Below are 13200 nucleotides of genomic sequence, written 5' to 3'. Positions count from 1 at the left end.
CCCTTTGACGTCGAGAATTTTCTTCATGCGTATTCAGAAAATTGTCGAACGCGCGTGTCTGCTAAATCCTGCACTTCGTTGTAAGGATAGCGAGCACCGTTTTTCGCGCACACGATCTCTAGACTCGGACTGAATGAAAAACAGCGAGGGCTGTTTCGCTATCAGAAACGCAGCTTGCGATCAGAGAAATAATAAAAAAGGACCAATGACAATTCTCTAAGGAAAGAGGGGCCACGACTGCTTGACCCAGTGGCCGCTTCTCGTTCCCATTTCCGCAAATGAGTGATCTCATGTACAACCCCTCACCGCCTCTTCAGAGTTCCAACTCTAGGCCAAGAACGAACGGGTGCGAACGAAACACACCCAAAACGATCTAGATTCGTTCCTCTCGTTGCTTCCGTTGATGCTCTATCGCGGCGAAAAGGTAGTCCAGTAAATTTTCACATCCGACTCTGTGAGAGGCCATGCCGCACTGCCTCGTCTCTGTCCTTTCCTCTCCATGCTGCGGCGGTAACCTTCCACTTGAATTCACCCCGACTGGCGTACATTTTGTAGCAATACGATCGAACCACCAACAAACGGAGTGCCTAACGATGTCGCGCCCTCAGCCCCAGAGGCTGTTGCTCGCATCTGCTCAAACCGGCTACCCAACCTCTTTACAGCGTCCTTTCCATCTTCTCAATGACCTTCACATTACTATTTCTAACAGAGGACCGCTGTTGCCACCCAAGAGATAGGAGGACGATGCTCGGCGGCACCAACAGCATAAACAAAGCCGGCAACTACCCGAGTAGATCCTATCGGAAGAGACATCAAGATTTAGCCGTAGTGAACAACAATTCGGAAAACCTTTTCATCTCAGGAGGACAATCTGACTAACGAAGCTGCAGGAACAGAAGAGAAGGGTACTGCATAAAAAAATGAGGTAGGCTGTAAGAGGAAAGAGTAAGCGTTCCGGTGTGCGTACATTACAGTAGCTATAGAAATCGTCGAGTAGGGTAAAGACGCGACCGGCGTTTCAGGCAGTGATCGGCGTGCTGCACGACACAATGCAGATTTCATAAATTGCAGATTATGTTCCAAAAAAACATCATCCTGCATAGTCGAAACGGGGCTTCAGTTCCGCGTCGTCTACGCTATTACTGGCGTTGCAGCAAAACCTCCATCAAGCAGGACAAGTAGTCCGAAATTCTGAAGGTTTCGTCTTAACTATCGTGCCAAATATAAGAAAACTGATTCGCTGTCAGGGTCAAGGGCAATCATTGGCTGGTGCCAACCTGCCCAGAAAAAAGCTCAAGGGCCAAGAATCAAGAAGCGTCCTTTTATTTAAAGAGGTTGTAATATTTCAATGTTCGTCTTTCTTCGGATCTATTGACAATAGCTTGAGGGTATCAAATCGTTGTGCCCCACTAGGATAATTAAATTTATCTACTAAGACTTTATACATGAAAAAGGTAGGACGATCATCGATTGAGGGGGGTGCTTAGACTCGATAACGGTGAGGGACAACTCAAACAGTCGAAGACAAAGTTGGCGCATGAAACGGTGTGAAGTGGGCAGATATTCAGCTTCCATTTTGCGAAAGTATTTCTATGCTTAGCTGAGCAATATCTGTGTAGAGTCAAGTAATATGCTGTATAGCTCATCAATTTTGATTTAGCTTTAACAAATTGTTAGATCCCTTGGGGCCGTAAGCTGAGCTTTTTCGGGCAAAGATAAAGGATAGCCGGCAGATATCTGCGTACATGTTCATTGGAATACAGCTGATAACACGACTAATATCTTGCATACGTTGCGTATGATCCTATTTATTGATCATGTTATCGTCTTTATTGTCATGATATATAAATGACTAGCCGTCTCACATGCGAATCGCGGAACCAAACAGCCGGCGAACAGCCCACCAGGAGGGTGGACTAGCGGTACCTTTGTTTGAATAAACGTGCAAAAGTGGGTACCATTAAGAAACCCCTATGATTTACTTAGGGACCTCATGCCCCTGGACCACATTGCTATGGTCTGACAAGCCCCAGTGTCATCCGCCTGTCCGGCGAGCTATCCGATGGCTGATCCTGATATGTTCACATCCCGACGCTGCGGCCGTCACTGCCAGACGTCCTTGACCAGCTGCCAACAAGAAGAGGAAAAAGCAAAATATACAGTCTCTTTCACTATCTTCCCATACAGCCAAGCTTTTTTCCCACATAAAGCCTAAGCTAACCGCCACCCCTTCGTTCTATCCCCATTCATTGCCATCGCATTGGCACTACTAGCACTATTCATACTGTCCAGCAGGCACTAATATCAGGGCTGCTCATAGTCTCCGGCGTTGTTCTTTAATAGTTTCGGTCCAGCTGCTGCACGACGAGATAAATCTACCTACGTATGAATGAGAGAAACCATCAGCAGACACTTACGGCTCCACAGGCCAGAAAACGTTGTATCTATCCTAGTGTAATACTGTTACTTCATTACTACCGTCGGTATGTAGCAATGCAAGTATGCCAGAAAGTGGCTGATGGACGGGTACGGCCACTTGCGGCTGCGGTAACATGGTAGACCACACGACGGAAAATGACAACCACAATAGCCTCTATATTGTGTGTTCATAGGGGCTAAACCTACATGCCGCTGTACTAAGGGCGTACGCTGGACATACGATGACCGTATATATTACTATTATTATTGTAAAGCACAACCGCGCAATGAGCCCAGCAGCAGTTTCGTTTGCTTGACCGTTGGGCAATGTACCGCGGACTATTGGGCCTCTATACCATCCGTTAGGGCTTAACTCACGTATGATTAGGAGTTGGCCGCGCGCCAATTAGTTCTCGATGTGACTGCGGGCAGTGTCAGCATTGGGGCGCTGGCACACGTTCACGGTAGACGAAGGAAAGTGAGCAGCAAAGACAGTATTAATGGTTGACGCTGTCCGCATCGGCGGCAGCCATTGTACCCGAAGCAGCAATGGCCTCTGGCAACCAGATCAACGAGCGTGCATTTCGTTCCGTTCGTAGCCAATGAGTCAGCCACTTCTGTATCTATCTAGTTCTCTGGTACTATGTTCGATAGGGACCGGAGCCACCGAAACAACCGTTACACACGCCATTGCTCTCCCGTTTCTCGATTCGCTCTAAGTCTAGCTCAATTCTTTCCAAAGGCCACAACAATTAAACGACATGAGGGAGAACTAATTAACCTGGTAAGGATGGTCCAAAGAGAAGATCAGAGGTTCAAAAACGAACCGATCTCCCGCAAATTCGATGGACCGCTCGCAGGAAGGCACGACCATGCTGGCCTATTTGCGCGATACGATGAAGCATTCTAGGAATAGGCTGAGCACGACTCGTCAGTTAATAGCGAAGCGCGTATTTTAACCACGCAGTTGTCGATGTGCTGGCATAGCAGGCTATATCAGGTGGCCGGAACATGCAAATAAACTATGACATAACTACAGATCCATAATCCATGTATGGGATGGTGTCCCTATTCGATCATCGTTTTCATTTTTTGACAGATTTGATAGGATGACGTTTTTAAAAAATGGGTATACCAGTGGCGACGCGCGGGCTGGTACATGTATAAAACTAATTGCTATTCAATGCAATGCTGATAATCCGCAATGTAAGGAGATAGAATACAATAAAGTCCTGAAACAAACGGTACAAATTGCCTCTCAGATGTACATGCAGGCAGACAGGCAATCCAAAGACTGGCTATTTGACATAAGCTATAGTTCTCTCTATGAACGAAATAGTTTCGCTAGAAGTTCATTAGTGATGGGACGACGGCTCACTAATCGAGACTGGTGCGTTGAGGAAGTTAGAACAAGAGTGGCAACTTATTTCAGAACTGGACGCAAAACTATGACACCGATCGACGCACAAATCAAAAAGCCTCTAGCTCCTTGAAAAATCAAGTGAGGTATTACTGATATGAATCGAAATTATATCAAATCCTTCAATAGGGCGGTTACGCGATTTTCGATCTATCTGTCTTCAGAATCAATCCGATTTTATATGGCCAACGATTTAAGCGAAATAAATTGTACTTTGTCGTTCATTTTGACCATTTCATCTCCCGTATGAATCGCATAGCATGAACGGTACACTTCGGTACTCACAGTTTGTGTGATTAAATTAACTTATGTGTCCTCTATATATACACATATATAAATCTATCGTTTCGTTACAGATTCAATAAAACGTATCGACAATACGGTTTATGTAAACGAAGTCCTATTGGGCGTTACCAGTTATGCACTTGCGTCAAAAAAGTAATAAAGCATACTGAAGTAAATAAACGATAAAATTTGCTGCCTTACCCTGTAGGCACTTTGAGCATCTCCGCTTGGCGGGATGATTATGTCCACTATCGAAGGCGGGTCTTTGTCTCGAGGCGCCACATCGGACGGCAAACCGAAGTTCATTGGCCATTTCGGTGCACAATGATCGCCTATCGACCTGTAATCGCAGACGCATTGAGACGCTTCACTGGTTAATTATCCTGTCATCCTTTACTGCAATTGTTATTATGATCTACTCTGTGCTCTACTATTGCCACTATAAGTTACGGTACGATACGATACGATACATGAAAGGCGTAAGATACTGCTTTTCTTTTTTCTCGAGAAACCCATAAAGGAAAGCTCAGAAGTTCCCGGTGGCCATAACGAATTCTTATTGACACAATGTCGTTTTGCTTGCTTTCCTATTAAGCAATTTCTCCTAAGTGACCGCGTTTTCCGACAGCCTTAAGGTGCATTATCCTTCAGTGGACAGCCATTAGTATACATACGAGCGATGTTCGAAAGCGTCAAGCGCGGCGACGTACCCTGTTCGGTAACTTGTTTTTATACAAGGCTTAATGTGAGTCTTGTTCATGGAAGGTGGTTGGATAAGCCACCGCAACAAGGCACAAGATGTTCTTTTTTCCACTCGTCCTCTTAATCAAGGCAAAATAACAGAATAAATATTTAGGACAAACTTAATTATGCTGCCTCTCTGAGGCAAGCGCTGTATATGGAGAAGACAGAGCATTCGTGTTTATATTTCCGTCTATATACACCTGTAAACATGTACCGTGCGAATTCTGACGTTAACCTCTATAGAAGGATGAATCATTTCCGCTGTTTTTTCCATTTCTCACCTGAGAATTATTCCGAGCGTTCCAGATGAATTCGAAAATTGCTGTTAAAATGGCGAAGGCGAGGCCGATGAGTAGTACGACAAAAACCCCGCCAATGTTGCCGATGCCAAGGGCATTTGCTTTGCCCTCTTTGTTTTTCTCATCTCGGCTACAGGTCAGCCCCGGCGACTTCCACCATTTGTTATATAGCTGTTGAGTTACACCTGAAATAACGCAGAAGTCAGTAGGAGCAGAGTCCAACAAAGAATTGAATAATGATAGCACGAAGATGCGTCGTCGTCGTCGTCGAATTATACATTGTATTTTGGCTCGATAATTTGATCGATATATGAACACTTTGACGAGAATCCGAAATCAGACGATTATATAAGAATTTCCGTATGGATAATTTAAAGTTAACTAACTTGATTATATATAATCTAAAATACTTAATTAGATGAAGTGGTCGTTGTTATTTATCTATGCATACAATGGTCAGATATTAATCATATGGATATACTGCAAGTCTGGTGTATTGTAATGACCGCGATAGCGTACTACACCCGCCATTCAGGCCGGTATAGCAAAATTAAACGTTTAGTTCCATCGGTAAGCACGCATATAAGTGTGTGTGTGTGTGTGTGTGTGTGTGTTGTGTGTGTGTGTGTGTGTGTGTGTGTGTGTGTGTGTGTGTGTGTGTGTGTGTGTGTGTGTGTGTGTGTGTGTGTGTGTGTGTGTGTGTGTGTGTGTGTGTGTGTGTGTGTGTGTGTGTGTGTGTGTGTGTGTGTGTGTGTGTGTGTGTGTGTGTGTGTGTGTGTGTGTGTGTGTGTGTGTGTGTGTGTGTGTGTGTGTGTGTGTGTGTGTGTGTGTGTGTGTGTATGTGTGTGTGTGTGTGTGTGTCCCTCCAACTGAAAAGAAACTCCATATGAATTGTACTGCACATAATCCTTGGAAAAACATCCAATCGCTGATCTTCGTGACGATAAATGCTGGCCTTTTTTTTCTCTGAATATATTTTACATATGCATAACTGTAAAGACCATTATATATGAAAGATAATATAAAATTGCCCAAACTACAGCGCTACGATCACGGCTGTCATCATTACCATCATCGGAAGAAATAACATCAACGATTGCAAAGCGTAGCTGGTATATCAGCGGTTGGGTGCAAACAGCTTATTTTGATTCAGATTCACGTCTTCTCTCTAGCATCGTTAGTGATCATTTTTGTTACGCGGATTATTATTATTGCGGGTTCAGGTCAGATTTGCGTTGCGTTACGTGCCAGTGCCGCTTGGTTCGGTGGGGGTGAGCGATCCAGCAGCCAACGTCAGAATTTATGACTGTGATAAATTTTTGCGAAGGGAAGCTGCTCTCGTCCTATATTTGTCTGCGTGTGTGTGCCGACTGGAAAGAACCCCGATGAAAACGGTCAGCTATTTGACAAGCACGTGGATCTCTGGGCCGCTGTTAAGAGTTTAAGCAGGAAACTAAACGGTTCGTGAGCAGCTAGCTAGCTAGCTAGCTAGCTATCTTCATATAATTATCATCAAAATACCACCAAAAATGATCTTAAAGTTATTTCAGATAAAACTTAAAATTAGATCTTTGAATTAGAAAAAAAAAACAATTTTGTACTTGTTACTCGTACATTTTGTAACATTATACGTGAGATATTCAGTGAGTGTCGGCTATCAAACACAATGTGGCAGTATGAGTGAACGAGCGGACCAGTCATCTCCTACATTCTCACATGCAGACGGAACCTTCGGAATCGCGATTTCGAAAGGCAATTCGAAAATCTGCCGGGTGCTATTTTACTGGAGTCACCTGCGTATTCTCTAACAAATCTACGAGGCGGCAAAGTGACCATATCCGCAGCTTATTTAGTGTTACTTTTGTCATTCATTTTTGTAAATCTTTTAACAACATTGATATTTGCACCAACAATGACCGCCATGCTTCGTTGTTTCACAGTTACTATGGCAGCACACTTAACAATACGTGTTAGCGACCCACGCCATGTTGCCCTCGTGTTTTTAAAGACGAGGTTGTCCCTGTTTCATATATTGCTTACCAACACTACCATTGTTATTAGAAAGAAACCATCGCCCCTACCCTTATGCCCCGTGGTAAGCTAGCCTTTCTTTGCCTGACAATCGACGAAGCAGTGGGTGGTTGTAGGGCATTATGGGGACTCGTTTATGTGGGGAGTTGTGCTGGTCTTTTAGTAGACTGAAGCTTAACGACGGACACTAACAGTCGCAAGCTACATTTTCTCGTTCTGCAAGAGATATTTCCCTGGAGAGCAGCGTATTATCATCATGCCGTCGCCGCCGCTGCCGTTTCCAGCCTACCGTCAACCCGCGAACTCTTACTCCTCCGCCCACTCACGGCCCGCTGACGTAGTAATCGCGCCACAAAGCTTTATAAATAATTACTCAGAGCAATGCAGAAGAGCACAGAGGGGCATTAGGTGGCTGCTTGCCTTAGGCTTTCTGTAAAAATAACGTTAGCCACCAACGCTAGAATTGTTGAAGTTAGGGGCCAGCAGTTGGGCGAACTTCATTGCTGCAGCCTTACTCACAGTCGGTACTACTTGCACCAATTATCCTCTCAGTGCACTTGCACCACTCCTCTTCAGACATCGCCCGCCGTTAATGTTGTTGCTTCTGAATCCGTTACGCTTAGTCGTCCGCGCCATTGCATGAAAGCGTAACAGCAATTTCGAAGGGTCGCTTGGATCGCTTGTTCACTCCCTGCTCAGCCGGCCGGCCGACTGGCTGGATGAATATTCGTCTACACGACGGCCAAACGATGGCGGTGGCGGCGTTATCGTTGGCTTGTGTGTATAGGAGTAAGTAAAAACGCGGGGGCAACAGCGCCTAAGCGTAGCAGCTAGGTGCTTACGGTCAGCGACGGCACCAGTTCACCCACGCAATGTAAAAGGTGCCGGGCTTGGGATTCCTTAAGCTTATGGCCTACGCGGTCACATCAGCGATCGTGTTAGTAGTAATTTTAGAACAGATAAATACAGGGCTAGCAGGTACACAATATAAGCGAGACTGATGTCCTTTGGGATAATCAGTATTAACAAGTACGTCTTCGCCGACTTCGTTACCACTTTAGGCAAAACCGCCATCGGTGCTACCTAACCCCAGCGTCTCTTGCCACTGCCATTGCATTCAGTAGCAAAATATTTTCCACAGCAGCAGCAACAGACAATGTATTAATAGCGGCGGCGACGTTAAAAACGGCCACGGCATGCCAAGCGTCATGGATGCGCTCAGCACGTGTGTATGAAAGAAACATTGACAGTCGTCAGCAGAGGCAGCTTACTGCCTCTGATTGTTGTGCTACCGATAAGGAAGTGGCGAATCGGTAAATTTGATCGGAAAACTCTAATGAGCACCAGAAGCTCCGGCAGGATTCTGGCTGAACAACATGATGAAAGTTACAAATAAATTTCTGCTGTTGTCAGCTGGTATTGAATTCGTTAACCTTGACTGGCGATCAAGCGTTGTTGAAACGATGCCTAATTTTATGTATATCTAATACATATAACATGTACAACGATGCCGTATCTAGATTAAAAAAATTTCCCGATTTAAGATTCGTTCCTAAGTTTGTATCTAAACAAGAACGGTTATTTCAATTAACTTTTTATTCAAGCTAAACGTTACTAACATTTATATTTGTTTCATTCGAAAGAAAAGCTCTAGACATTGTGTGTAAAACTTTCGTATAAAAACATTTTAAAAGAGTAACGGATGCAGCTAAATATACAGTGTACACCATTAGCTGGGTTACTTTGAAACCGACGAGGTGATTTAAATGCAGTCCTTTCTTAAGATTCCGCGAAACCTCGAGAAGTGTTCATTTCGAAATACGAAACGGGTTTAGAAAAGAAAGCTGGATTATAGCAATGTGCTAACATCAGCCATTTGACCCAAGAAGATTTAGTTGATTTCCGTCACATATCTGAGCTTCAAATGTTCGCTTGAAGAGCCTGTGAATAGTTTTATATTCGGCTATTTTTATTTGTCCGTTTTATTATAGACTTCTGTTTCAGGCACTTACGTTTACCTAAGTGGCTTGAAATTACGGGAAGATGAGTTGGTTTTAGTTGATTTGGATTCCTTTGTCTTTCGTTTGCCTTTTGCCATTCCTTCGAGCAGCGATCTGACGTCACAACGCTTTTTACTCCGAAATAAGGTCCCAGCTTATTCAGCTGCAAGGCTTTTCTAGCTCGGTCCATCAGCCTGTGCTAAAGAATTACTACAAGCCCCATCAGCTATCCCGGGTCAGCCGTTAGCTAGTAGAAAGGCCAATCGCGATGCCACTTATTAAGATGGATAAGGTCTCCTTGAGTTGTTCATTTTACCCGACTATCTGCTTTTTTTCCGGTGTCTTCCGTCTCCAGTCACTGCTACTATGCTAAGCCTCCCGCCTTCCCCCCTTACTCTGGCGTCCCCGACTTACTTTTTGTTACCGGTAGTAATCACGGCACCATATAGCTGTAGAGCATTATACTGGGCATTGCAAAAGTAGTCTACAGAGACTTCCTACACGTAGATTAAAAAATAATCAGCTCTTGGTAACTTTATGTGATGAAGGCGTTCACGCAACGTTCTTAGCGATACACCGTCGTTCTCTTATCTTGAGAGGGCTTGGATTGGCATCTTCAAATATCGTTTTTTCAAATACCGTTTTTTAACAATTTAAAACAAAGTATTCTTCCACACCCTGTATATACAGTGCAAACGCGTTACGTTAGCTTTCCGAGGCTAAGGGGTTCGTGGGAACCAGAATGGTCGTCAGGCTTTACTCTGGAACTCCCAACGGCACCGATTTTGATCTTTCGCAGTTCCGCACTGCTTCGATCTGTCAATAACGCCGACAAGAATAATGATCGTGCGATCGGCAAATTAGTAGATGCTAGTGCAGTAGGGTATCGTACATACGAGCGTAATGTACACGTACACAACGATAGGAACTAGAAAGGCTAAATTTGTTTCGAATATCTGGAGGCCTCCGCATGCACTGGATTCAGATTCGGTTACGACAAGTCGTTGAGTAGCTGCCGCTTTCGAAAGAAAATAGGCCCTCGTAGCAATACAGGCTTGCACAACAGTGTTTGTTATCTGGCAAATGACGCTACCTTTCAATAGATAGCATAAGCCCATAATTAGTATCTATAGGTTTCTTAACCTGACCCTTGTTCGAAGAATGAGCCCAACTGAAGTGCGACGGACTGCCCTGAAGTATTTTGGATTCCTGTACCTTTTTTGTAGTCTATGGTGTGACCACTGTGCCTCTAACTGTGGCCCCCAGCAGGTAGCGCCGCTTAGTTACGAGACGTGGATGTATGCGTCTATGCGAAAAGGAGCTAAGGCTGGATCCAACGTAACAAGGCGCAAGAAATCTATACTATTCGAACAGATGGACAAGTCGCTTTCCTTTTCCTGGGAAAAAAGCTTCCGTCCAACAAATAGGAGGAAGACATTGTCAGCGATATAGAGGGAGTCCAAGCGTCTAGATACCTCAGTCGATTCCCATACCACTGGACGACCCAGCGCAGCAATGTAACAAGTGACGGTGCGTCTGGCTAATTGGGGAACTGAGGAACTTTTATGTGACGTTGGCACAAAACATCATAATATGGTCGAAATGGAGTGTCGAAGTTGTCGAACACTGCCATCGTTCGTTTAAGAGCGGAAATCGTTTAATAAATTAAAAAAAATCATTCGAGTGATAATTTCCTGGCTGTAGCTGTCATCGCTATCGATACCGGCGCTTGGAAGTTCTCTATTGCACTATGCTAAACATTCATTAAATATGCATCGGTATTATATAACCACGAAGTTAATCGAATCGCTACAAAAACTATTTTTACGTGCAGTTATTTTGAACTTTTTAAGTTTGAAGCAGTTGTATGTACGCATCTTAATGTCGAATATCTTTGCACTACTAAACATTGGACCAAGTCGGGCTTTGTACAGACCTTCCAGAGACCACTTTAATATATAGAATGGTGGCTTATAAAGTACAGAATGCTCTTAAAGCGTGTATATTATATATACTTTACTTGCTTAACCCACGTTTATAACCATTAACTTTTATGCAGATGTTTATGTAAACTTTACCCGCTGGCTTTACTTTCATGTATTTTTTGCTAATGCGTACTACGTGTAATGCTTTACCAATGAGACGTTTCATAAATATCTTTTAGTTTAACATAACAACCAGTCTACTAAAGCACGCCAATATCTGTGATCACTGTTAGGACTCGGTCTAATGACCCATTTTTCTACAGATTCCGCGTTGCCTACGCGATTTTCTGTCAAAAACCTGATTTTTCGGGCTATCAAGCGACACGTATACCTCGAACGTATTCGTATCTGCTTAGTAGCTTGAGTAAATCTAATAGCTGGTATAGCACTAAGTAGACAGATATAAAGTTTGAAATCGAGGTAAAACGTCCACGAAGCGTTCAGGCCACGTTGCGTGATTAGCCTTCTAGGTGCAGGCCCCGAAGAAAGGCCGACAACAGTAAGTAGAAAATCGCACAGCCTTTCCGCTGTAATTTTTGCAGAGTTCCTCTTGTTTGTTTTGATTGTTTTCTTTCGTACCAGGAGGTCGTCGTTTGCTCGACTGCACTACCGTCTCGTTTTGTCGCCTGAGGCCTATAGTGTGTCCAGCCTGAGTGACCGCATACGCGTCGACATCCTATGCATACGTCGGTGTGTCCGTGTATTGATGCAATGTTATATCACTCGTTATCCGGTTGTGGTCTATGTAACAGTATATAACTTGCGGTCTTATCGCGAGACACTTCGGCAATGCCGTGACGTGTCGCTAGCCATCAGCACGAGACAGTAGCTGCGATGACGGCAACTGCGGGGTGAACAATGGTTCGGCCACTCGTCGGGCGGTCATCCGAGTGCGGTCGGACGGGTAAAAGACGGAAGCAGTTGATTTTGTTTAGGAACGTTCAGTTGAGCACAAGCCAGTTAGCAGGAACAGAGTACATAGAGGCTCTATGAAAATTCCTATTCTACTATCGTATGTAAATAAGTCATATACGTAACAACAAGCCGAAAAAAAAAAATTCAACATTCAAGAGGTCGCAAAAGTTAGCTGCAACAACGACTTGGCTCAGATAGACGCCACTCGCTTTGGCAATAATAACATATCTGAAATACAAGGGGGAGACTGCCATGTCACTCCGCCAGCGCGTATTGATTTGCGTCATCAACAATCGTTGTAATACTGTCAAAAGACTGCTGCTAGCTGCAATCATAGCAGCGGCCAAGCAACAACAATGAATGAGCTAGAGGCGCATGCTAGGTGGTAGGAAAGTCAGGGATCGCGCGCGATGGCCGGAACGCCGTCACTCCGGACTGCATCGACTGTGGAATAATAGTGGACAGCAAGGGGACCTTCTTGCAACGATTCCAGCCACTTCTATACCTATTACTACCACTGCTACAGGAACTGGCAATTGAACGACCGACAGCCCGACGTAGCTTTACGGCTACATCGCGTCAATTGTACCACCTCCCGTCGCCCACCGGTTTTATTTTTTTCTTTGCCCCCTTGAAATTAACTGCAGGACCATGATTCGGCATTCAAAGCATCTATATATGAGCAATGTTCGAGCCGTTTTTTGTCTGGTGGATGTACTGTAGATATATATAAGTATTGCTGTAGTTGTGACAGTCCCGCACGCACGTTCTGCCCCTGACGATCATTCTCATCATTGAAGTGTGTGAGTAATAAATTAGTATTTAAAGAAAAAATTGGGGTTATTTTATACAAAAAAGATTAGTGAATAAATACACTATAGAAATAAGAAAAAAATACCATGACAAAAAAATGTGTATAAAAATAAAATATGATAATTATGATACTATTTTAATTTTTGAAAATTTAATCATTTTTAGCGACCGTGGCTTAAAAAAGAGCAGCGAACTTGGTGAAATTTGACGTATTTATAGTAAAGTGACAAAAACTATCTGTTAGGATACAGGGGATATTGGCAATCCTCTTCCTCTCATATATATATATA

General features: G+C 43.9%; 2 protein-coding genes across 4 annotated transcripts in view; one reads left to right on the top strand and one right to left on the bottom strand.

Moving 5' to 3' along the window:
* The window catches only part of LOC111248405 (glutamate receptor ionotropic, kainate 2-like), a 315895-nt gene that overhangs the window by 33445 nt on the left and 269250 nt on the right, over positions 1–13200 (bottom strand). For both annotated transcript variants that reach the window (XM_086985510.1, XM_022800707.2), the window contains 2 exons: positions 5149–5351; positions 4325–4463 (listed from right to left, as the gene is read on the bottom strand). In XM_086985510.1, the coding sequence (XP_086841636.1) occupies positions 4325–4463; positions 5149–5351 (342 nt within the window). The remainder of the gene's footprint in view (positions 1–4324; positions 4464–5148; positions 5352–13200) is intronic.
* Positions 1–13200, top strand: part of LOC111248403 (protein Njmu-R1-like) — a 60462-nt gene that overhangs the window by 18963 nt on the left and 28299 nt on the right. The gene's annotated exons all lie outside the window — the stretch shown is intronic.

Source organism: Varroa destructor, unplaced genomic scaffold (assembly GCF_002443255.2).
Source record: "Varroa destructor unplaced genomic scaffold, Vdes_3.0 BEIS01000003.1, whole genome shotgun sequence".
Classification (NCBI taxonomy): Eukaryota; Metazoa; Arthropoda; class Arachnida; order Mesostigmata; family Varroidae; genus Varroa; species Varroa destructor.
The sequence above is the reverse complement of the archived record's forward strand: the minus strand, read 5'-3'. Positions and strand labels throughout refer to the sequence as shown.